The sequence below is a fragment of the Drosophila busckii genome, chromosome 3R (genome assembly GCF_011750605.1).
Source record: "Drosophila busckii strain San Diego stock center, stock number 13000-0081.31 chromosome 3R, ASM1175060v1, whole genome shotgun sequence".
Taxonomy (NCBI): Eukaryota; Metazoa; Arthropoda; class Insecta; order Diptera; family Drosophilidae; genus Drosophila; species Drosophila busckii.
The window spans coordinates 10144423-10170538 of record NC_046607.1 but is presented as its reverse complement, the minus strand read 5'-3'; the positions used below and the strand labels follow the sequence as shown (position 1 = coordinate 10170538).

At 44.0% G+C, this 26116-nt stretch overlaps 1 protein-coding gene across 7 annotated transcripts in view; it reads right to left on the bottom strand.

Moving 5' to 3' along the window:
* Window positions 1-26116, bottom strand: part of LOC108603462 (band 4.1-like protein 4) — a 52816-nt gene that overhangs the window by 13242 nt on the left and 13458 nt on the right. For 6 of the 7 annotated variants that reach the window (XM_017992300.2, XM_017992301.2, XM_017992295.1 and 3 more), the window contains 8 exons: window positions 16578-16745; window positions 6853-6957; window positions 6125-6249; window positions 5170-5267; window positions 4908-5116; window positions 4031-4183; window positions 3016-3188; window positions 887-1123 (listed from right to left, as the gene is read on the bottom strand). In XM_017992300.2, the coding sequence (XP_017847789.1) occupies window positions 887-1123; window positions 3016-3188; window positions 4031-4183; window positions 4908-5116; window positions 5170-5267; window positions 6125-6249; window positions 6853-6957; window positions 16578-16661 (1184 nt within the window). In that variant the 5' untranslated portion in view covers window positions 16662-16745. The remainder of the gene's footprint in view (window positions 1-886; window positions 1124-3015; window positions 3189-4030; window positions 4184-4907; window positions 5117-5169; window positions 5268-6124; window positions 6250-6852; window positions 6958-16577; window positions 16746-26116) is intronic. The other variant, XM_017992299.1, reaches the window with a different exon arrangement.

The following is a 26116-nucleotide window of genomic DNA, read 5'->3' as shown; positions in this document are numbered from 1 at the left end:
CAACATCCTGACAGCATTTCCGCCTCACTAATGGCCGATTTTTATTTGTGCAGTAAATAATTTGATGTTGCGGAACCATAAAACATTTAATAAATGTTGCGTCTAGACAATCTAACTGCCTTCAAATGGCAACTAAATGGATTTTGAGCACGAAATCGAAACAAAAAAGGGCAGCAAGGACATTGCAATCACACACTAGAACAATGCCAAAGCGACGGCCTGTCAAACACAACATACACACACACACACACACACTAACAGCACATGATGAAGTGTTTTGTGCATTGTTGTTGTCCGGTTACATATATTGGAAGTAAGAGTTACCATAAATACAAATAGAGCTAACAAAAAAAAAAGTGCTCTATGTGCTCTGCAACCGACAGACTGAAAAAAGTTCACAAACAAAAAGAGCGCAAAAATAGACAACAACAAAAATATATATGTATATAACATCATCTCCCACATGTTGAAAATTAAAAACAGATCAAAGGAAGATGCTGCAACGAGCCACATAAGAGCACTTCCGGCGCGACTCTAAAAGTTATTACCGAAAGGGAAAAAATTGTTGTTAGCCAAAAACAAAAACAAAATGAGTAAAGGACAACTATGCCAAAAGGGAAAGCTACAAACAAGTGCATATAAAAAATTACATACACTGCAAAAAATTATTATTTACATTGCATGGAGTGCTACTTTCATATTTGTTTATACATATAAAAAAATTAAATAAATATTTACACCTTTGATGCAACTGTGCAAATATTTAAAAAATGCATTTATTTTTTTCAGTGTGCATGTTTTTTGGTATCTGCAACTGTTGATGGGTAAAATCAAAACTTTTGTGCATGAAATGAAAACAAATGATGGATATTTTGAGTGTACTCACTTGGCGTTGCCCAAACTCTGGAGCGGCAGAGGCTGCGGCAGCGGTCGGCTGCCAATGAGTATGCTGGCGTTGCCGCCTCCGCCTCCGCCTCCGACTCCGACTCCGCCACTACCATTGCTGTTGAAAAAGTCATCAATCACGCGTCGTGGCTGGCGCTTGGAGGGTACGCGCGTAAAAGCAGGCGGAGCACGTCCAGCGGCGAGTGCATCCTTCTCCGTTGGCTTGTCCGTGCGACTACTGGGGTTTTTTGTAGGTTGTGGGTTGGGTCAGACATGCGAGAGTGTTGTGGGCAACATAAAAGAAGGCGTCCAAAAAAATTGTATATATGTATTAACAAAAAGAAAAACTAAAGCAAACCAAATGTACAAGACGCTGCTCCCGTCTACGCCGTAATGAACAGTGAACCATAAAAAGGTTGTAAAAACTTTCATTTGTTTCACAAATTAAAAACGCAAAACCCACGAACTTGTGGGGGAACTAGGCTTAGTCGTAAAAAAAACTTTTGGTCAGCTAATAGTTTAGGTTGAGCTACGTTTGCCTCTTGCCGCTTGCCACGTGGACTTCAATTTTAGGCAGCGGCGGCAGCAGCAGCACCAAGTGCAAGAAAGTTTACCCAGCAAATGGCCAAACCGCCAAGCCGCAGTCACCGCAAATGGCTGTCATAAACATGGACATGAAGCCTAAGCGCGAGGGCCGGACGGCAGGGCTTAGAGTCCCTGCCACATTCGTCATGCACAATTGCCTTGCATTTGGTGCTGCTGCTGCTGCTGCTGTTGTTGTTGTTGTTGCTGTTGCTGTTGCCGTTGCTCCCAGGCATTTCACAGAAAGTCATTAGTGGGCTTTGCACTCGACTTGGTTTGTTGGATTGTTGCCGGACTGCCTGCAGATCCGACATTTTTATTGGACTTCCAATTAGCTTGGGCAGCAGCGTTGGTGTAAACTTGATCTATGCGCGTAGCGTATGCGGCCATGCAACTTCACAACTATTAGAGATGACCGCACTCTGTTGTTTCCCGCCTGGCCTGAGAACCAGCTCAAATTGCAGCGGGTGCTTAGAAAACTATTTGCCAGCCATAAGCGCAACGGGATAGAGTCATTACCAGCTGGCTGCAATAACATTTCATAAGCCAATTATGCACATAAACATGTACAGTGAATGCTCGCTAATAAGAGCTGGCACAATGCAGAAGAGAGTCTCTTCAAAATCTAAATATAAGAAGCAGGGAGTAGCCGGCAGGTAATCCAGGTAATCTTTCATAATATTAATATACAGAATATAAATACTTTGTACATAAATTCTTGATTGGATTTATTAATATAGTTATTTTAACATATATTTGTATCAAAGGAATTTAATTCAACCTCAAACCAACTCACAGTCAGTTCGAGCTGGTTTTAGACAAAACAGAGTTCGCTTTTGTTGGCATGGGGTGCATCCTAAGAAATTTTTAATGAATGGTTGCCGTAGCTTAATATTTCAAACATTTAAATCTATCTAGGTGCGGTGCATTCAAAGATTTGGTTTCAGAAATTTGAGGCTAAAATCACTAGAGTATCTGTGGCACCCCTGGAGAAGTTTCTATTGTTACAATTTTAAATATTTTGCACTCCTTTTACATAAATTCCCCTATTATTTACTTTAGTTTTCACTTTTCAGGGAGGAGCTATCGCCTCTTCTCATACCTCAGAGCTGTTCCATAGCTGCGTTCCCTGTATAGAAAAGTTCATAGAACCAGTTCAATGATCTAGTTGTTGAACTGCTCAGCACTCGCCGTGGCAGTGGCACTTAATGATCTAATCACATGAGCAGCACACACATTGAAAAGGATTTCGAGTGTTTGCTGCAGTTGAGCTTGCTTCACTTTAGTTTTTCTACAATTTTAATTGGTTGCACTGCAAGTTGCCAGTTGCCAGTTGCAAGTTGGCTTGGGCCTAACGTAGCTTATAAATTGCGCACTGACCATTGAGCTGTGCATCTTCGTTAGGGTTTTGCGCTTAATAACGTTGTTTAATACTCCCACAGACATACAATACTCACACACACACACACACTCATGCACGTATATATGTATGAGCTTTCAACACTTCCGGCATGCTTGATGCACACTTATGTTGCTATATACACTCACCTGTGTCGAAAGCGTGATCCCAGCTGAAATAAATCCGATGCATGAGACTGGGAATTGGGCAGCGGTGCAACGCGCACCTGTCTGAAGAACGCGTGGTGCTCGACGCAGCAGCGCCATAAATGTTTGCACGCCGATTTGCGTGGAGTTTCAAAGCCATAAGTGCTGAGCTCATTCTGTGAAGCAGGCAAAAGGTATAACACAAGTGTGATAAGCGCAAAAGTCAACTCAAGTTGATGACGACAAACGACAACGACAAACGAGGACGCGGCGGATGACGATGACGATGACGTCGCTGCTGCTTAGAACCCAAAAGGCAAACGCCAGTTTTCAGTTGCCCGTTGCCTAGGCGAAAAACTCAAATTGAGTGAATGAATGCTCCAGCGAGTTTTGCGTTCGAACCGAAAACTTCTTTGGGGCCCCAATGTAAAGTGTGAATTCTTAGCCAAAAATAATTTTCAGCATTTTTATTTTTATTTTTTTTTGGTTTTCAAGTTTCGCTCTTTTGTGTGTGAAAAGTTTTCTTATTATCAAAGCGTTAGCAGCAAAAAGTATGCAAGTGAGAAAAGCTATCTGCTAACAGCAACCAGCAACCAGCTACTTGTTGTCTGGATGTGCAGCAGCAGCAGCAGCAGCAGAGGTTGCCCACTTGAGGATACACTGACAGCCAAAAGTTGTCACCCAAAAGCGCTCAAATTGGCAACTTTGCACAATGCTTAGAAGGAGCAAAAAGTTACGCACATTTTTCGCAGCGAATACTGAAATACACTGGAGCAAAGTTTTAGCTAGAAAAAGCTAAATGCTATGCTGATTTGTCGGCATTGTGTATACCCGAGCTCTACACTTGCCACTGCCACATAATAGAGAACGAACTGTAAATTGTAAAAAGCACTCGAGAGCGTTATAGTATTTATGTTCAAAAGCGAGTTTGCTTTTCTTTTCTTGTCGTCGTAGTCGTCGTCATCGTCATCAGCGCCGTCTTAGACATTGTCAGCCTGGTGCGCGCTGTAAAATTTACATTTTTATCGCTTATCCTGAGCATAAAATAGCGTCCTTTATAATAAACTTTGGCAATGCGCGGCCAATAGTAATGAGCCACCGTCGTCTTGTTGCGCAGCACGACAATCCCGCTAGGCGTCAGACCCAGAAAGTACTCCACACTGTCCTCGCCCTGCGAAATGAAAATGAAAAAAAAAAAAGAAAGGCATCAAGTCAAGAGTATTGCGAATAAGCCAACTTTTAGTTTAGCAACTTCTAGTATAGGCTATGGGCTATTGTTTTAGACATGGCGACAAAAGTTTCGGACAATTGCCGAAAAGTGTGTTAACAAGCGAAAAGTTTTAGTTTGCTCTCAATACGCGAGGAGTATGACGCGTGAAAATCATAAAAATTAATGTAATTTTAGCTGTTAATTAAATTGAAACGAAGAAAGTAAACCAAATGGACGGACGGAGTGTTGGGGCGACTGGCGCCGCGATAGTCAATGATTTGTGTCTATAAACAAACGCACATACCACAGGCGGAGGCATGTGGCATACAAGGGTTGCCACACACACACACACACACTCATACATACAACAATTCAACGACGCGTGTATAAACACAGCTGGTGATTTATTGAGGTTTGATATCAAAGTAAAGGGCAATAAAAAATGCAAATGAAGTGCCAACTTACGCAGGCACCAAACTCAGCTACGAGCAAACACAAGTGTCGAATATGCGGGGGTTGTAGTTAGGGCAAGAACAAGGGCAAGGGGTCTGCTTCTGCGTCTGAGACACAGAAGGCGTGGTTGGTCGCTTGTAATCATTGCATGGCGTCCCAGCAATGTGGCCAAGTGATTTATAATATTTGCCATAAAGCCAAATTAAACTTTGCCCCTTTGAGGCAGACTCACCAGCACTGGATGCAGATCAACGCCATACATGTCATGCCACTTGACTTTGTCCAAATAGTTGAGCTCAGCGCTGGACGGCGACATGCCCTTCAGCTGCTGATGCAGCTCCGAGACGCGTGCTTCCAGCTCGCTGCTCTGGTTTGGCAGCAAGCGAAACTCCGACACATAGCCCTTGGAGTGACGTCGCTGATCATAGTCGCCCAGCTCAGCTGTAAAGTTTATAAATTAGTTGCTATAAGTCGAGATTGTTGTGGTTACTTACATTGCACTACGAATGCGCCAAGCTCGGCGGCCAGCTCAAAGGCCACAGGCAGACGTCCTTGCAGCACATCCTGCTTGACTTGCAGGAATAGTTGGTATCTGTCAAGAAAGCGTAATGTGTACAAATTTAATTAATTTGGCAAACAGAAAACACCGAGGGGGCCAGGCGAGTGGTTAACAACAAAGTCTCCGTCGCCACCCCGAAATTATTTGATATAACTTTGATGTTTGCTCTAAGAAAACACACACAGGAAAACTCTGTTGACTCATCAAATCACTGAGCAAATAAACAAAGTGCGTAATAGTACAAGCTGACGGCATATTTTACAAAATTATTTGCACAACTTGCAGCCCCAAAGAGTGAACCCTGTTGCCTTTGAGTTGAGTTTGTTTCCAATGTTTCGATGGGCCAGGCCAGCGAGTCAATTGTCTGCCGCAGACTTTGTATAGCTAAAATAACAAATTTTTCGCTTGCCCAGCTGCCCGGACACTACACTAGACTACAGAATAATATGCTGAAGCGTTATGCGCTATGCATTTAAGTGCATTTGGCTGCATTTATATGCGCCAATATTGGCTCCAGTCGCGCGCGAGTTTTGATGATGTTTAAACAGCGTTGCACATCCCGGCATAATCAACGCCCCACCCACGCGCACGCCCACGCCCACTACTGAGGCTACATGTCATCGTTTTCAAGCGCAAATATTTGCAGCCAACTCTCTACCAACTGCTAACCAATGGACTTGCTGCATATGCATGACGATTGCCATTTATGCAATTTATTTTGGCATTAAGTGCATTATGCATGCGTCCATTAGTTGCCTGTCTGTCTGGCTTGCTTCATTGAATTGGATTTGGGTTGCATATGCGTGTGGCAATTAATAAATTGCATTTAATAGCGGCGAGCGCTTTAAAAAACAGTTTATTAAAGTGCATTTCATTATTCGCACACTCACCTGGTGATTTCCTCGAGCAGCTTGCAGGGATCGGCTGCGTAGAACTTGATGCCAAAGTACAAATCGTATGGATCCGATTTGGGTTTGAGTTGGCGTGAAATACGTGACGCTGGGTCCAGCCAGTGCTGTAAAGGAAAAATGAGAAGAACGTTGAGCAAACAAATTTCCAACAAAATGACAACCTGTCGTATACGCATTCTCTAGCAGACGCGTTACGTCAGCTGCGCTGAAATTGACAGTTGAGTTTAGCTAGACTTTTAACTATAAGCGTTTTTATGACAACCTGGACACAGCATGCCTGCCACATGCCACTTGCCAGCAGCCAGCAGCAGCAGCAGCGGCGGCGGCGACGGAGGAGGCATCACTAATGTGCGTGTGGCAGCGCATAAAAGTGAATTTCAATGAAGGACAGACCAGGCGGCCAGGACGGGGCTGGGGCCAGGCACATCCCTTGTCTGAAAGCGAAATTATATAAATTGCCTTGCAGGCACTAGTCAAAGAGTTGCTCAACTCTGGGCGTGGCAGACTCTTACGCCTTTCTTTTACAATTTTTTGCAGCTTTTGTTTAGCGCTCAATGCGCCTCAATGAATTTCAATGAAAACGAAAATGAAAATGAATTTCAAAAACCAATATGTTTGCCCACAACCGCAGCAGTTGCCTTTATATCCGGCGTACAGTACCATTGTCCGAGCGTGTCTACTGTCTACAGTCTGCAGTCAGCACTTACCGTTTGATTCTCATCGTCTATGTAGCGTATGCCAAAGTATGAAGTCTCGATTAAATTGAGCCTGGCAAAAACGACATCCAGCAAAGCTTGGCCCGGCAAATCATCCTGAAAATAGACAAGAAAATTGTTGTTAAAAGCCGGCAAGAGAAGAGATTGCGCCAAAAAGAAAATGCAAGAGCAAAAGAGAGGAGCATTCAATGGCAAAGCAAACACTCGAGTGTCTCAAACGCTAAAACATTGGACACACTGGCAAACTGTTGAGCCATTGAATAACCAACGACCGACCGACCGACCGAGAAACGGACATTCATTCAGGACCTGCTGTCCTTGCTGCTTGGCTGTGTCTGGCCAACAAAAGTGAAAACTTGCCGGTGACAATTATTCAATTGGAAAATTGCGCCCGCTCTTTCAGTCTTTTGTTTTTTGTTTTCGCTCCCTCACTTTTTTTCAAGTTTGATTTAATTTAATGCATGTGCGGGCTTCAAGGCAGCCAATATTTGTAGCTGACGGGTCTGCGACTAGCGCCAATAATAAATTGAGTTTATTCCCTGAGGTCGCTTGACCTGCCCAGCATCATCGTCATCATCATGATGATGATGATGATGATGGTGGCTTTGGGCACAGCTGCAACCGCAAAACACTCGAAACTCTAACCAGGAGGCGCAGCACGTTTAACCACAGTGCCACATGCTGCATGGCCACATGCCGCACGGCTGATCCGATGCTTCATTGTCTGTCGTCTGTGACTCCAGCTGGCGCTTAACATGTTTGAATTTTGCTGCTGACCAGACACTACACTACACTACGAATTCCCTTGTCTGACTTTTGAGCCAAGCAGCAGGCAACGCTTGTGTTTTGTTTTTTGTTTTTTGCTTTTCTGTTTCTGTTGTGTTGCGCTTTTGCGTTTACATTGTTTTTTATTTTATATCATTTTATTTTTATATTGTTTTGGCAGTCAGCAGTCAGGTCTTGTGGGCCGCTGCCATGTTTTATTTATGGTATGTGCTGCTCCTGGCTGCCGCCTGACCAAACATCCCTTGGTGGCCAATGGCCACTGGCCACTGGCCACAATGAAGCAGTGGGAGGTCAGCCCTTTTGTATTGGCATGTTTTATTGTTGTTGCGTCATAAACTTAATGGCCAGCAAGTGTGAACAACCCATAGCCCATCTCTGTCTATGTGTGTGCCCTTTGAATTTATGTTAAACTTTTGCTGACCAACAAAAGGACTCGGACTCGGAGTCGGCTACATAAACCGATTGTAAGTTGTCTGCTGGGAATTGCAAGCACAAGAAAATGAGCTTGGCAAGCGATAATCTGTATATGACACAACCTTACAAAGGTCAAAGCCATTTTGACTTTAGCATATGAACACAGTAGTTCGCCTCAGGAGTCAGGACTGACTTCATAATCCTTTTAAAACTAATTGTAAGCCAAATGACATGCAACTGACAGAGTGTCTGTCTCTCTGACTCAGAATCTATTTAACATTGACAACTGCTAAGCTGCAGTCACTTTAAAATTGCATTAGCAGCATGCTGCGTGTTTCGTGTTGCAACACAGGACAGCATGTCCTTATTGTTTGCCATGTTGACAATGCTCTTGCTGTATACACTACTGATAAGTAGTAGCAAGAAAAGCGAGTAGAAGTAATGTGTCTTTTAAAAATGCATAAGCCAGCCAGCAAGTAAAGTGAAGCTTATGAAGTTACATGCACTGGCTTATATATAGAATGCTTGATGAGTGCTTTTAATGAAAATGAAAATACATACTGCACTTTAAGTCTGAGCTGAGCTCAGTTACGGTTCATGCATGTCTAAGCAGCGTTCATTAAAGTTATGGCCAAGACAACTGGCTACGCACGCAATTAATCACAGTGGAGCCGGAAAAACTTGTGCAAACAAAACTGTTAAAGCACCAAAAAGGTTTTCCTTTGCCTTTGGCATTGGCTTTAGCTTAAGCTTTAGTTGGGGTTGTTATTGCAGGTCTGCGCTTCAGTTCAGTTCGAGTTCAATAAATTACATACGCCTAGCTGAGAATCAATGACGTATACAAGTCTGGGCGAGGAAGAGGCTGCTGTCTAAGAGCTTTTCTCGGGGGTTGGCTAGAACTTTTGAGGCATGCTTATGCTGATGCTAATGATGATTAGGTCTTTGGCTTAAATGTCTTAATCAAATTATGCTTACTTTGATGTTGGCGACTGCTGCTGTCGGCCAAGCAGCCAAGCCCACTTAATGAGCTTACATTTTTAGTCCTGCTAAACAGCCAGCAACACTTCGCCCGCTCCAGTTGGCCCACATAAAACATAGAGACGGTCTAGTCTAATACTAAAGTTGTCTGTATTTTTACAAAGGGCGCTCGCAAAAGAACTTTTGCCATGCAACTTAATTAGTGAGCAGCAAGTGGGAAAACCAGCACCACACACATACGACACACTCTCTACCATTGAACTTTTCATCCCTTCGCAGCAGCAAGAAGGCGAGGCGACACTTTTGGCACATTTTCCGGACTTCTTCTCCACAGATCCGCCGGCAGCATCTTTCGGCAAACTTAATCAACACCCTTGGCGAAACAAGTTTTGCTGCGAAAACGTGACTAACACACTTTGGCTTATTATTTATTTTAGTTTACTTTAGTTTGCAGCTTGCTTAACTACTCCAGATTTGCGTGCTTAAATCTCGGCGCTGTTTTTAGGTAATATAATTAACACATAGTTTGTTGCTGCTGCTGGTGCTGCTGCTGTTGGCTGTGCAACAATTTGCCACTCGCTGCATTTACTTATGTCGGCTTATTCGTGGCAAAGCTGGCAGCTCTGGCATTCAATGCCAGCTTATTTACTTGACCAACGCAACTCAACGTCAACTGCCGTCTGTGTATAATTGCGCTACATGGCTTAAACGTGCGCTGACCTTTGACAACACACACACACAAACACACACACACATACGTTTGTGTTTATAACGGCATTATGAGTTTTAAGCTGCTGCTGCCAGCAAACAAAAGCCAAATGCAAAGAAAAATGCCAAGATTAAAGCAGTTGCAGCGAAGCAAACGCAATCGTTTGCAATGTCACAGACAAAACGGCGACAAAACGCAGCAGCAACCAGCATCAGCAGCAGCAGCAGCAGCAGCAGCAGCAGCAGCAATGGCAGCTACATCGTGTTGTTCTTGTCGGAGTCGACGACATTGTCGACATTATGCAGCCAACGAGAGACAGAGAATCCAAATGCTCAGAAAGATTTATGTTCAAGCCGCTTCAAGCTGACTGCTACTGCATCCCACCCCACCACGCCCATTCGTCCAGCTCATCCTGTTTATTTTTGTTGTTGGGGCTGCAACATTGACGCTGGCGCATCTTCAGCTAACTGAAAACACATTCAGCAAACGAGATTTGCGTAATTCCTGCAGCTCAGTCAAGGTTCGTCTCGGTTTACTGTTTGCCGATTGTTTGCTGTTGTTGTTGTTGTTGTTGTTGAGATGCCACAACGCATGGCAATACACTGCAAATTGCTGGCAGCAAGCACTTAACTAAAAGCTTGTCTTTGTTAAGTATATTCCATATAATTTTACAATATATGTATATTCATATATGTGTATGTGATAAGCTTGGATTTTCAAAAGAGAGTAATAACAAAAACCTATTTATGAATCATAAGTTATAATATAAATATATATATATTTATATGTATAAATCTGCTTATCAATATGTTAAGTATTTATGTGGTGCTCCCTGGAGGCTTTTCGGAATTTGTTAAGCTCTAATTCTAATCATACTTGACTATACTTTGGTGTGATGCACACAAACACAATAAATATTAAATTGTTTGTTTTAAAAAAGATTTGGCCAAGATATGAAGAAAAAGTATCAAAAGCTTAACAAACAAATCTTTAGGAAATATGAAACTTTAATAAACTGTTACACAGCATAACATAGCAGAGTATAGGGTTTCATTTAATTTTAGACTCGTGGGATTTATCTAAATTCAATTTCTTACATCGACAATAAAGTTGTAGAAACTAAAATGGAAAATTCAAATTAACACTCAACTTTCATTTAAGCATCAATATTAGGACAAAGAATCAGATAGGGAAGACTTATTTGTATTGAATTTCATTCATTGTCAAGTTCTAACTACGGGCTATTTTAATAAATACATTGCATAGTTTAAAAGCTTCGTTCTCCTTGATACCTTCTGGCTACGCTCATGTCTCATGTGTTAGAGTATTCATGGCGTCAGCATTATCAACTTACTCAACTGTCTGTTTACGGGAGTTTTATTTCGCCTGCCACGCCAAACAGACAAACGGGACACAAAGCCTGACAATGCTTCAGCTTTTAGAAGCAGCAGCCTCAGTTCGCTGACTGAAGCTGAAGCTATGCAGATACGAATGCAATATGAGTTGTGTCAAGACACTCAACTGTACGCAGCAGCAGTAGCAGCAGCAGCAGCAATGTTGCATTTAGATTTCTAGGCTTTGGCAGCTTGGAGAATGTCAGATTGTCAGTTGTGGGCCTGTCAGTCGCCGACGCTCGCGTTCGTACGTTGGCCTGTTGACATTTGCCGCATCTTTCTGGGGCAGTGCCTTTGGGGCAGCTTCTTGGGCTGCAATCAATAGCCGTTTGTTCTGCTTTGTGCTGTTTGCATTCTGTGAAATATCGCACATGCAACTGTTCAACTTGTCAGCTAGTTTCCGGCATGGAAAGCAAGAGCTACAGCTTCCGCTGCCGTCAGCGCCTCACCTGCAACACTTGCATTTTCCACACACGCTCCACATGTCACACAGACACACACAGGAACTAGTAGACGCAAAAAAGTTTAGAAACGCTGCCTGACAGCTCAAATGTTGAATATCATTGTTTGACTAGCTGGCTGACTGTCTGGCTCTGTCTCATTGTCTGTCTGGTTGCTTGGCAAATATCTTTGCGCTTATCCTCGCACATCAAGGGAGCAGCCACAGCCACAGACACAGCAACAGCAACAGCCACGGCAAAAGGAAAATGAAAATGAAAGAAAAACACAAATGCCTCACCTTGAATTTCTTTGGCGTTGCGCTTGTTTGGCTTGTGCTCCATTCAAACGCTTGGCTAAACAAACAGCACAGCGAACAGAGACATAGGGCATAGAGTCTAGAAATGCCGCTGCTGCTGCTGCGGCTGCTGCTGCTCTGTAGGTTGCTCTTGTCTCTGGCATAGACCACCAAGTGAGTGAGTTATCTGATCGCCAGCCAGCGTATGCGCCCCCGTTCTCCGTCCCCACCCAACCAACCCAATCCAAACCAAACTGACCGTTTGTCAGTCGCTCTGTGTGTATTTGCGTTTAAAGTTCTCTTTTTGTTTTATTTTTTTGATTGAATTGTTGCAAATTGTTTGCAAATCTATTTCGATGCTTTAGTCCATGAGCGCCCATTGAACAATTGCTTTTTGTCTTGTCGAAAAGTTTTCTGCGGCCACGCAACAGATACAGATACAGATACATTTGCAGTCGCTTTCAAGCCACAGCCAGCCGACTAGCCAAAACGACATGACACTGAGTTATGGTTCTGACAGCTGTAAAAGGCAAACGACGACGGCCACAAATATTCTTTGGCGGAGCCAGCCAAAACCAGCTTTGTTTCGTAGCTATAGGTAAGTAATTTTTTTTTGGTTAATCCTATTAGCAACCAAAGCGCAACTTCAGCAACAGATAAAGTAATTACCCCCCTCCGACCTAATGAAAAAAAGAAAAACAATAATGCTTGGCTGAGTTTTGCTAAAGGTACGAAATGTGCAACCTTTTGGGCTCAACCCTTTTTTTTGCCTTATTAATTGCAAGCTTTTAACGCAATACACTTGCAATAAAAAGATATAAAAGACGAGTCAAATAATTTCTAATTTTATCATATATAGGAATTGGGCACGATTTAATTTTTAATTTATTGCAGATATTGAATTATATTAAATTAAATTAAATTGTTCTCCTTAGGATCAATTCTCTTTTACTTTCTACTCCTAAATCTGTCGTATGTTAGAATTTTCTTGAACGACCTCTGTTAACTTTTTCACTTCTGTTAATAGGCATAAGCAAGGGTTTACTTTTAACTCCATATCATTCATATCACAGATATTTAGCTTAAAGTATTTTTATATATTTTTCTTGTTGCTGCCCCAATATTTCTTCGAGTGTGCTTGGTATTCGATTTGGGTTTTGTTTGCTTGTCGCAGCCCTTTTCCAATTTCAGACTGACAATCTTAATCAATGGACTGTCATTGCAAATGTTGTGTGTATTTACATTAAGCAAATGGTATTGTCAGGTGCGCGGGTGTGCGGGAGCCGTTGCCGGAGCGGGAGCGGGTGCGGGTGGAGTTCTATCCATTTATTTAGCCATTAAATACGCTTCATGGGTTTTTTGCTTTATATTCATTATCAATTTAAAAGCACGCTTGGCTGTAAAAAAGCTTTTAACTTAATTATGTTGGCCATAAACTGCAGGTTTATTTGGCCAGCTTGGCGTGTGAACGCTTGCCGCGTCCAGCGAGTCTAATTAAATGTCCCCCGTGGCATAATTTCTAAGCTGTGGCCACCAAACAAAAGCTCAAGCACACAGACACACACACACACACATAAAGTTGGGTTTTGAGTTTTGTTGGCTGCAGCGGCTGTGGCGAGCTGAAGTGTTTGCTCGTGCAACACTTGAAGCCATCATTTAGGTTTTGGCTTGTCATTGTGGCCAGCAGGCCTGGCCGCCTCAAGTGCGTCGAGTGATTTACATAAATTCTCAGCTGACCATGCAGCGCGGCGTATTGACAGAATTAAGCGCAAGCCAAACACCGACCGAGCTGCCCACACAGCATTTATTTTATTTTGGATGCCAAGCCGTTACACTAGATAATTATATAACCTTAGTTTGTGTTTGTGTTTGGCGCAAACTTTAAGTGCCGAAAAGCAACTTGATGCCATTGCAGACCCACGAATTGTTTCCACTCTTTGCGCTGTTCTTAGGCCAGCTGTCATTAGCATGTAAGCATGACAAATGACAAAAATGTGCGCGCACACACACACACACAGAGAGAGAAAGACATACATGAGCATAAACCTAGACATAGACATCGCCATAGACTGGCCTTTATGTCGGCTAGCTAGAAATAATGTTTTGTCTGGGGTTTGTTACGGCCACGTCTGTGAGCATGAAGTCGTCAAAATCATTTGTCATACTTGTGCCGTTGCCGTTGCCGTTGCTGTTGCTGTTGTATGGTGTGCACTTAGCTCGCCGCTTTTAAAGCCACGCCGCGCCTGGTTGAGCTTAAGTCGAACAAAAATAGCAACAAATGCTGCTAGTTGTAATGGCTTTAAAAATATATTTAGCCGGCAATTTGTTAAATCTATTTTTCATTTCAATTGCTGTTGCAACACAACAATATAATAAAAAAAGCTAAAGCACATAAATCACACAATAAATTATTTATGTATCGTAAATTTAATTTGAAGGCTTTAAATTGTAAACAATTGTGAAAAATTTTATCTCATTTTGTTTTTCTCGCTGTGTAGACTACAAATGTAACTGAAGCTGCGATGTGCTCGTATTTATTTCATGGTCATGTGTGGTTGTTACTTTATTATCATCTGCTACAACTCAGAGTGAACAAAAATCAATCATACGCAACGTATGCATGCTGTTTGCCATGGTCATGAAATATCGATTACGATACATTGTCACGTTGCTCTCTCTCTCTTCGCTTCTCTGACTGATGTTACGCATATTTGTTGTAACCGACTGCTGATAAAATTAAGCAACAACAACTCAACAGCAATTGAACTCAACTCAACTCCACACACAGACAACCGGACGGAGAGACAGACGGGCTGCATTTCATTAGCGCTTATTGGACGCATTTGACAGCGGCCTTAAGTGCGTTACGCTTAGTGCCGGCGGCGACAAGCCGCTTGCCTTTGACAGCGAGTGCGCGTAAATAAAATTACATTCATTGCTGAGCTGGCCACACGCATTTTAATGCCACGCACCGCACCGCAAGCCACTAAGGCTTACTTGCCACACGTTGCTGGCGTTGCCACATTTTACAGCGTATGCTGCAGTCGTGCTGACTGGCAGCTGGACCGGCACTTTGTCGTTTCATTCATGGCTGATTTTTTGGTATTTTTGTCGGTGCGCGCGGCTTTTATCAATCATGCGGCTGACGTGCTACGTGAGCCTCTCGGCCAATAATTACATGCGATAAGTTGTCGCAAGTGCAAGCCCGTAGACAAATTTGCAACAGCCAGAGCAACTGCAACATGCTTGTTGTTGTCTTATGCTGCTGCCAGTTTAAACTCATTAATAATGGCTCGAGGCGTGCGCTGCGCCAACAACAACAATGTCTAGCAACGACAACAGCAACAGCAGCGGCGGCGGCGACTGCTGCTGTCCGCCTCAACTGCCATTGTCAAATTGTGGATACGCCCACCAAACATACACGACACAAGGCACGACACACATGTCTAATGCGCCGCACTGACAGCGAGACGGACGGACAGTGGGGCAAAGTTGGTTGTTAGGTGATTAGTCGCTTTGCTGGCTTAACTTGACTTACTCTACTTAGTTGGTAGTTGTTGCTGTTGCTTGTAAAATTATTATAAATGTCTTGTTGATGAGCTGTGATTATTAGCGTTTATCTGCTGCAATGTAGCAAATGTATTTGCCGCCACATGCCACATGCCGCATGCAACTTGTCGACGCAGCCAAGTGTCATTAGCCAGTTCCCAGAAAATGCTAACTAGCCTGCCAGCCAGCCGATCAATCTGATGCTAACTGGCACTGGTACATTATGCCGTGGGCGCAGAGCGATCAACTGCTCTGATTATGCAGATGGCAGCCGCAGCCGCAAATACCCGCAAGTAACTCAAGCTGCTCAGCTGCTATGCTTGGCTGTATAATTAGGCAGCGTGCTTACGTAGTCCACTGCTCATTATGTTCCCAAAGAGCCCGCAGGCCCAGTGCTGATGACATGTATTTGCAGCAACAGACTTGACATGTTGCTAAAATGAATATTCCATAGTTTCTAATTTCTATTGGCGCCTTCGAGTCAAAGCCTAACTATATTGCTTGTGTCTTGTGGTCAGGGCAGAAAATTGCTTGTGCAAACAAAAATACATATTTTTAATTAAAAGTCTGTGACAACATCTACAATTTCATGTTCATTTTATATATTCGGATTTGCTTTCTGCACAGGCTTGCTAAATTCAAAGAGCATAAACTCGCACAAATCAGAGCTATTTATTTGATTTGTCCGCACAATGATGCCAACTCTCAGCTCGCTTGCCAGCTCAGCAGAATATTTTCCAACAAAAGGCGACAACGTGGCTCCGACTGAGCCTGAGTCGCTCAGTCGCTGACGACCCATTTAATTTGCCAAACGTGCGCAGTTTTAGAGGCAAAAGGGGCAAGCCACAATATGTGGCAGCGGCAGCAGCAGCAGCGGCAGGCGACGTGTGAATGATGGCACTTTGCATGTTTGCCCAGTCGCACACACACTAAATATTGATGAGGGTGAGCGGCGTCTGGAACGCTTAGCAGACAGTAGGGGCCATCAGGCACGTGCAAAGTATGCAACACTTTTTGTCAACTCACATAAATCACAAGAGGGAGCGCGTCGGGGTGGGGTTGGGGATGGGTCTGAGGCTAAACGAGCGGGCTCGTTGCGGCTAATATTGAGCAAAGAGTTGACAGTTTAGCCCAGAGACTCGACACTTACCTTGATTTCGTGTATAAAGTCGGTTTCATCCAGCAGATTAATGCGCACGGACATTATCCGCGAGGGTCGACACAAGCAATTCATGTTGAGGCTTGCTCTTTAGTTTGCGCTGCTCACAAGTTCAAGCGTATTGCGTATACGTCGCGTTGTCAAACATTTCATCAGCAGCTGCAAAGAGATAAACAAGACAGCGCGCTTATTAGTTTGAGTAGAAAGTGGCAATTAAACTGTGCAGCGTTGCAGTAATTATTTCATATAGAGTCGAGAGCTGCTATCATTGTGAAGATGTTGCTTGCATGTGTTGCAATTAGTCAATGGCAACTGGCAACTGGCAAACTGGTTTACGCTTAGAGATATGCATAGAGATATTTTGTGAAATCGCCAGGCGAGCAACTGGCGCTGACAGTTGGACTTGTTTTAATAACTACTGTTGTTGCTGCCGTCAGTTATCTGGGCGGGCAGATCAGCAGCGATGGCAATGACAAACCAACTGTCAGCAGTTGACGCTCCCTAGTCGAGTATTATCATTATAATTTTATAATTGCGGTCGTTGCCAGCGATAAGTTTAATATGCACACAGCAAACGACACAGCTAAAGCAACAGCAGCAGCAACAGCAGCAGCAGCAACAACAACAAAAGTCATTTAAGCGGATTAGTTAAAGGGCGCTGCCGTTAGTGTTTGTGCTGCTGACAGTCGCCTCAGTCGTTCAGTCGCTTTGCTGTTGCCTAAAAGCAGATTATGTCATTAGAGCTACTTAGAAGTAGCATGAGCAGTTAGCATAAGCAATGAGCGCCAGCTGCGCGTTCGGCGTTGGGCGAGCTTTAAGTTTTGTTTAATGTTGAAGCAAACTGCGCTAGTTTTAATGAGCTGCAAATTTACATGAATTTCTTATGCGAACGTTAACAATTTTTCAACTAAGCTGCACGCCGCCTTTGAGCCCATTTTACAGCTGGTGCCGCTGCCGCGGCGTCTGTTGCAACTACTACAACATAATTAATGCACATTCGCATAATGAATAGTAGCGGGCATAAGCGCAACAAAAGGCAACAAAAATAAAAAGTCATAAAGCAGCAGCAGCGACGTCAGCTGAGGCATGTTGGCATTTCACACATTTCACATGACAAGCAGCAGCTGTGGCAAGTGCGGCTTTGCTTGAGTTTGCATAGAGCTTACGCCGTAGATAGTTGTGGTTTAGTCAAAGGCTTTCATTAGCAGTAGCTGTAGCAGTAGCAGCAGTTGTAGTTGTGCCATTTCACATACTCATTACACTAATGAATTATTTTGATGCCTAATTAATGGAAAGTCGACTGTTGACTGTCAGCTCGACTGACTGACTGAGTGACTGACATGTGTCAAGCAAATGTTTGTGTGCGTGTCTTTAAACTTGGTCACTTGGTCTCTCGGCGCGGCAGCAGCAACAGTATGCCTCAATTAAAATCTATAAATGAATGAATGCGTTTCTCATTACACACACACACATATATACGAACATAAGCTGCTGTCTTTGTGTGTGTGACGCTGCATGTAATTTTAATTGCAGCCCGAACGCAAAGGCAAACAGCAGTTCGTTCAACTCCATGCCACTTGGCGGCGCCACCCACAACAACAACAGCACAGCACCAGCAGCAGCAACATCAACAACTTGCAACCATTTGCTGTCGCTGTTACAATTTATAAAAAACACGAGCAACTTTAAGCTGACCAAATCAACGCTTTAACCACAACAGCAACATGAAGCTTCTAGTTAAGTCTTTGAGATTGCAAGACATGTGATAAATATGACATTGATCGGTTTTTGAGCAGATTTAGCTGGCTGCTGCTTTAGAATATTTATCGCCTTGGCATATTTATAGCATCATATCTTTAGTCATGGGTTTTATACAGAAGACAGGACATCATCGGCATCGGCATCGGCATACCAGCGACACCCTCATAATTTCTTTTGCCATCAAATTTATCACCCGCCCGAGCAAAGTGTTTGCGAGACGTGCAACGGGGGCGTGCCCCCAACAACAAAAAACTTGGCTTGATTTGTGATAAAGTGCGTGTGGCATTGGACAGCCGCCCAGCATAACCGAAAGCCGAAGCTGATCGACCCCAACCCCCCAACTTGCCCACATTTGCTATTTATCAGCAAGACCCAAACTTTGCTTTCAATTTCATGCGAATTTTACTACTTCTGTTCGCTCCTATGCTCTCTCGCTCTGTCTGCCTGGGCTCTGGGCTTGGGTTTATTAATAACAAGTATTTGAACACACATACACATAAAGTTGACTCTTTGGCTGACTGAATGGTTGGCTGGCTGGCTGGCTGGCTGGTTGCTGACGGGCGTATCAATAACTGAAAATGTCTCAAACAGCATTTTGTCATATTTTAGCCGCCCCACTGCCACTGCTATAACCTGTGCTGGCATTTGATGTTTGCGGAAGTAACACCCAGCATAGCAGCCAAGGCAAACACACACACGAACATACACACACACACATACACAAGAGTAGTGGCATTTGCTCTGGTTCTTGATTTGGGGTCTGAGCTCAGTGAGCTAAACGAAATTATTTATTACTTTTGGCGTTCTTTGTTGTTGTTCCTGTTGTTGTTGTAGTTGTTGTTGTTGCATAAAAGCTGCTGGTAATGATGATGAAAAACGTGAAAGCATCGAAAAGTGCAAATGGCTAAAGGTGAGCCGTGCTTAGCAGCAGGAGCGCTGGAGCGGGCAGAAGGATTGCCCTTGCTCTGACAAATACAAACACAGCTACAGTTTAATGATGATGAAATATGCGCTGAGAGCTCTGACACAATTTGGCTGTGCAGTGATTTAGCTTTTAGCTTGGCCCCCCAAAAAAAATGTTACAGATATTGAAATTTATTTGCCAGCTTTGGAGCCAAGAGGCGCGGCTTCAACTGAAAGTCCATATGCCTGCCTTATGAGCGGGAAATTCTTGGTGGAAATTAGTCAACTTTACGCCTTGTTTAGATCGCATTCAATTATGTGGCATGCTCGATTGCGCGCATTGCTTGTGGGCAGCGCAATTATGCGCATAGCTGTGGCTGCCACAGGCGCACATAAATTTTGTGGCAAGCAGGCAAGACCCAATAAACGCAGCTACAAAGGCTCAAAGGCCTGTGCTAACAAGCTGCAACGCGGGTGTTGCAAGCGTATGTGTGTGCCTGTGCCTATGTGTGTATGTGTGTGTGTGTGTGTTGCATGGCATTGCACCTCGGGCATTTGCGGCAATTAACACGGTCGACAACGTGCCTTGGCGCCCACTTGTGCTGCCAGCCCGCTAGCCTGCCAGCCTGCCAAGCAAACGCAATTTAATTTTCTCTATAAATTTTTCTTTATGTGTTCGAGTGCGCGTGTGTGTGTGTGTTTTGGGGCACGTAATGAGCCAGCACATACGACTGTCCCATGCAGCCTCTAATTGCATTGAGGCATTTTCAATGCTATACATTGACCCCCCCCCCCCCCCACCCCACCTGGCCCACCTCACTCTGCGGTATTGTCTTGTTCTCAAGTGTGATTGAGTTGCAGTTAATTATAAATTGCTGGCATTGCGTTGATTTTTAATGATTTGTAGCGGTTTACTGGCAAATATCTTTGCTTATTTGGCTTGCGTCTTGGCCAACATCAGCAAACGTGCCACAGCGAGGGGGCACAACATTCTGACAGCTGTCGCAGCGCTGCAAACGTCGAGAGCAATGACACACAAGATTCTTTCATTTTCATTTTTTTCCCGCTGCTGCTGCCGCGCCGCCGCCGTGTGCTCTATGAGTATTTATTTACAGTTGCCGACTACGCTGACGACAGACGTCACATGGGCGTGCGGCTGTGTGTGTGCATGTGTGTGTGTGTTAATATTTAAGCGGCTGCATGGGAACTTGTTAACACCAAGCAGACCGCCCAGACAAGCGTCTAGGGAGTTGCCCCGCATGTTGCTGTTGTTGGCCAACAAAGTTGAGTCGAGGGCTAGGGTAGAGCGCTATGTGTTGCCATGGCCAGATGCAGGAAGCTGCGCGACTGTGTGCCACGTGAGTGATTGTCAAGTGGTTGACGCTGCAGACAAATGAAATTCGCTTAAAGTACGCCGCAGCAGCCATGTCTAGCTCAACTTGAATAAATGTCTGTGAATTGGGGGCGTGGCATGACTCTGTAGTGCACATTTCAACTTTGTTTTTGGTGCAAAGCGTATTTGATAGTCGTGCACTTTATAGCATCAGCTCGTTCATCATGTTGCGGGAAACAAATGCATTTTATTTTCTATTTGGCCCAAGCACATGCGTGAAAATTACTTTATTTTTAATGAAGGCGATGACGACGACAGCAGCAGCAGCAGCAGCTGCGCTTAGACTTGCAACTAAATGGCACAGTTGCCAGCAAGTTGCATTTACATATGCTGAGTTGCAACTGCAACATTTGCATTTGCTGCTACACAATGGCCGTAGAAGGAAGCCTTTGCCGTAGGTTGGATCCCAGGCTTAGGCCATTAATGCTGGCAAAAGTATTTTGAATGCGTGGGCGGGCTGCTGGCTTCTGTGCATGTCATTAACATTATGAGTGCTTAAACGTAGAAGCCGGGACTAGCTCAAGGTAACGGAAACTGCAATTGCAGTTACAGTTACAGTTAAGCAGCTCGGGCGAACAAAGGTCTATTTAGTAAATTGCCAGTGTTGGCTTAAGTGTCTTTATTTAAAGCTTTAGCTGAGACCCCTCCGAGCTGATTCGATTGACATTTTGGCAGCCTGGCTTTCGGGCTAAGCAATTCTCCAAAGTGTTTCACTTGGCGCCAAACAATAAACCAGATATTGCGAGCTACGAGCAAGCATAAATTTTGCTATGCCTAGGCAAGGGCAAGGGCTGTGGGCACACGTGTTACAAATTTTATACGAGCAAACAATTTTCATGCTACACCCCCCGAAAACGAAAAAAAAAAAGAAGAAAAGAAGAAAATAAGTATAAGCAAAGAATAATATAAACGCACAACAGATAAAGTCAGCAGCAGCACCATCAGCTCAGCTGACGTCGTTTTTATGTGTGCCTGTGTGTGTGTGTGTGTGCGTACAGGAAAAATGTCGTAAAAAAGTTTTACGATCAAACATTGCACTTTATGTGCTTTTATGTAAAATTACCGTACAACATTGGCAACATTGTCAGCTGAGCTGTAAAAGTAGCAGCAATAGGCAAACGACAAAGCCGGCAGCAACAGCAGCTGAAGGTGCAGCAGTCACAGTCACTAAAGATGTCCCAGTCCTAGTCCCAGTCCCAGCTCACAGCTCACAGCGCCAATAGCACCAGGCAATCAGGCAAAGTTGCTGTTTCTTTTTTCGTGGCTGGGGTAAATCCAATTTACTTATTTGCCTGCTCCCGCTGGAGCTACATAAATATATATATATATATATATGGTATATATATATTTAAAAAAGAGTGCACACAACTAGGCGTATGCTTAATACGCGATATGACTTCAATTAAGCCAAAAGGGATTGCTTTTAATGCCTGCAATTTTACGAGCTACTCACACATCGTTTTCCATTTTTGCATTGAGTTTTCACAGCTGCAGAGAATTTATTGCCCTGTGGGCCAAAGGCGAGGCGAGCTTTTATCATTTGGTCAGCAGTCGCTGGCTCATAAAATTAATGCGACACCATTAGCCATCAGCCATTAGCCATTAGAAGCGCATAAAGCATACAGCATCGATGGCCCTGTCAAGCGTGTCAAATATTAAAGCAGCCAGCGCTTATTTGCACATTAATAAGCAAATTATTTAAATGTGGTTAAATGAATGGCATTGCCCGCAGCCAGCAACAGGTTTGATTGTATATAGATTGACCTATATTCTGATTCTAAGCGAAACAACGGCACAGCATGAATGTGGCACAGCATAGAATTCTTGTATTGATTTGCATAATTAATAAAAATAGAGAGTTTACCTAGATTCAGTTTCCATTTAGCGCTGATGCTAATGGGTAAACCCAATTCGATATTTGTTCTCTTTTGCGACTCTAACAAGTCAAAGGGCAAAGGGCTGACTTAAGCCGCTTTTAGTTTTTCTGTTGGTCCAAAGTTAATCGGGCTGCAAAGCTTTGCACTGCTGTTGTAACTGTTGGGGGCATCGATTGGGCCAGTTACAACTGCAGCAACTATAAATCAGAAAAGCGGAAAGCATATTTAATTAAATGACGTGCTGAGCTCAGCGCACAGCTCTGCTTCCGACCATGTTTTGCCTATCGCAGTTGGCAATCAGCAGTTGGCTAGGTGTCTATGGGGAATCAGGTCAGCAGACAATGTCAGCAGCAGCAGCAGCAGCAGCAGTTGCCACCAAAATAACAAGAAAAAAAGTAAAATTTGCATTGCATTATTTTGTGTGGCATAGACTAGTTTAGCCAGCCCTAAACCAAACAGCCTGGCCAAAATGTAGCCAACTGACAAACTGGCCTAAATATGTAGCAACTGCTACGCTTCTAGTTGTTGTTGCTGTTGTTATTGCAACGTTAATGAGGCTCAGCGCTCTGGCGGCAGCGGCGCAACCACAGACGTGGCTCAGCTGTGTCTGGCAATTGCCTGATGACTCAATTACAAATTTTGTTTGTTTGCCGCAGTTGCTCGTCGATGTCTCGGCCCTTTGGCCATGTGTTTGAGTTGAGCGTACGTTTGCGGTTATTTAATACACTTTACATTGCTGCTGTTGTTGTTGTTGTTGCCACAGTTGCGGCTGCACATTGAACGGAAATGCGCAACGCTTGTAAACTGAAACCGAAACCAGTTGAGCCTGAGCTGTTTGACATGCCAAAAGTTCCTGTGTGGCCCGTTGTACTGCCTGCCGCCTTTGCTGCTGCTTGTGGTTTATGCGTTTTACTTAATTACCAATTTCGAGTTTTAAATGCCCTTTGATGTGGTTTAGGCCAAGTAATTTGGTCTCGTTTGCGTTTGCCTGCAAGTATGTGTAGCCATTAGCTTTTGCATGGGTGTCATTTCCTGTTTGGCGTGGGCGACAGTCGACGCAAAGTGAAGTCGCGATAAAGTGAAGCAAGGCGCATAAATCAAAATGCAATTTGTTCTGCGCAAAGGGCAAAAGCTAATAACTAAACAAACTGCGGGCTCACTAAATCAACGTGAGCCGCACGTTCGAACTCAACTCAAAGTCCTCTCTCGCTAGCCACAGAGTCTAGAGATGCTGCTGATTATGTTGTGTTCACTTCAGTTCAGTTCAGTTGTTGTTGTTGCTGTTGCTGAGCGTGATGCTCATAATTTATTAGCTGACAAAATAAATTCATTATTAAATGATAAGCGCAAGACAAACAAACGAGGAAATTGCCAATGTCTTTGATGTTTGCTGCTGCGCCAGAGCCAGCGGCGTGGAGCTGCAACTAGCACACGTGACAAGGCTAAAGTTGGACACGTGACAGCAAATCCCGTCACGCATTGTCGTACTTCACTTTTTTCGTTTTCGTTTGTGCTACGCAATTAAACAGAGATTAGAGTTGCTCACGTGAGGAGGCATGTGCATAGATTTAGTTGGGCCCGCCCTTTGATCTGCTGCAGCATAAAAGCAAATCAAGTTATTTACACTAACAGCATAGAGACTTTTATATTTAGAAAGGCTATAAAAGCATAGACAGTGCTTATGTGATAAATTATCTAAGCACAAGATTTTCAATTTGATTTAGTTGCAGCAGCAGCAACAGCAACAGCAGCAGGCCTTTCACATCAAACTGCCAGCTGCCAAGTGCTACTGACAGTGACAGTAAGCGCGCCTGGCCTAGCTATGGGCCATGGCCAATGACAGTCGCTGGACTCATAAAATGCCGCCATGACGTGAAGCTGACAGCTAGTACATTTGAACCTTGGCGCTGTTGATTGCGCTTGCCTCGACGGCTCATCAGCTCTGAGAGGTCCTGCTATCTGCTGCTGCTGCTGCTTCTGCTGCTGCTGCTGCTGGCTGCGCACACGGCGCATTACAAGCTTTAATAGACAGAGCCAAGCGCGTTGAATAAGATTAATGAAGCCGTTTAAAACGCTTCGGTTGTTTATCATGCCGCTTTCCTCTATCTCTGACTCTGTCTCTTGGCCATTAGTTGTTGTCGACACGGCTGCAACAGGCAACAGGCAACAGCTCAGCTCAGCTAGGCTGTTAGTAGCTGCCGTGGCTTATTAAGTCGCCATAAACCATAAGCTCACGTTTCCTTAACTTAACTTTCAGACGCTGTCTGTCCGGGCGCTGTCTGTTCACTGCTTGGCATAGCGGAAAATATGTTTAATAAAAGCGGCATCTGCAAGCCGAGAACCCAAGCGACGTTGCCTGATAAATGCTGGTGGGCGTAACCGCAGCCCCACAGCCCCACAGCAGCTAAAAAGCCACAACTACAGCCTTTGATTAGCTAGACATGACCCAAAAAAAAATAAAAAAAAAATAACTCCAGCAACGGCCACGACTTGCGCCTCGAAGTTCAAATGTAAACGACATAACTCAGCGCTGCAATTAAAATGCTGCCAAGCTCGCCTCAAGCTGATGCGGCGTGCAACATTTTGATGGCCGTACACGTTGAGCTTGACAATTTTTTCTGTATTTCGTTACTGCAAGCTGGCCACAGCCACAGCCACAGAGCCAATGGCAAGGTAGGCGTCTGAGCTCTGTGCGCTGTATATTTTATTGGTCCTATAGATCTTTTTGCTACGATAACGAGTTTTGATTTGTGCGCGTACTCGCAGCAGCTGAAACGGGTTATGATTGACTGACTGACTGTCTTACTGACTGACTGACTGGCGCGCCAAGTTTTGGCTTGACGGATAAGCCAAGCCGCAACGACAACGCAACGGCAACTTGAGCTCAAGTGTGCCTTACAGCCAAGCCACAAGTCACAGGCCCCGGCCAACATAGTTTGTTATAAAATTAATGACCCTCATTTTGTATTCAAGTGTTATCGAATTGATTGCTGCTGGTACACGTAGATTCTTGGCCTATGTACAAAATGTAAAATCTGGGCTTGGCAACAATTATGTGTGTGTGTGTGTGTCCATGTGTCAGCCAATTAAAATAAACTTATGCACGCTTCATTAACTCGCCAAACTCTAAAAAAAAAACCGCCTAAGTATATAAACAAATGATTTATGGCAGCGCTTAAGCGCTTAAGTATAGTTTTGGATTCTTGGTCTTGGAGCAAGAGCAAAAGCAAATAAAGTTTTCAATTGCAGCGCACGTAACATGGGGCGTATGCGTGTTTTGCAGTGTGCACTGCCTAACAATGATTTCGACACCTCATTGGTGCCCTCTCTCTTTTCACTCGCTGCCTGCGAGTGCCTGCAGCAGTTGCCTAGGCGTTGCCTCATGTAATTTGCTAGCCAGATAAATATCTTGCAGCTTATCACGATGTCTTAAGCTGCAACACGGCGCGCAGTGAATGGCAAGGCAACGAGCAATGAGCAGTGAGCAGCAAGCAGCGGCAAGCGCGCGTCTTAAGCTTTTGATGGGAATAATTTATGTGAAGGTTACTTGCAGGCTCACATGAAATTGCAAACACCAGCTACAGCCGCTTGTTTGC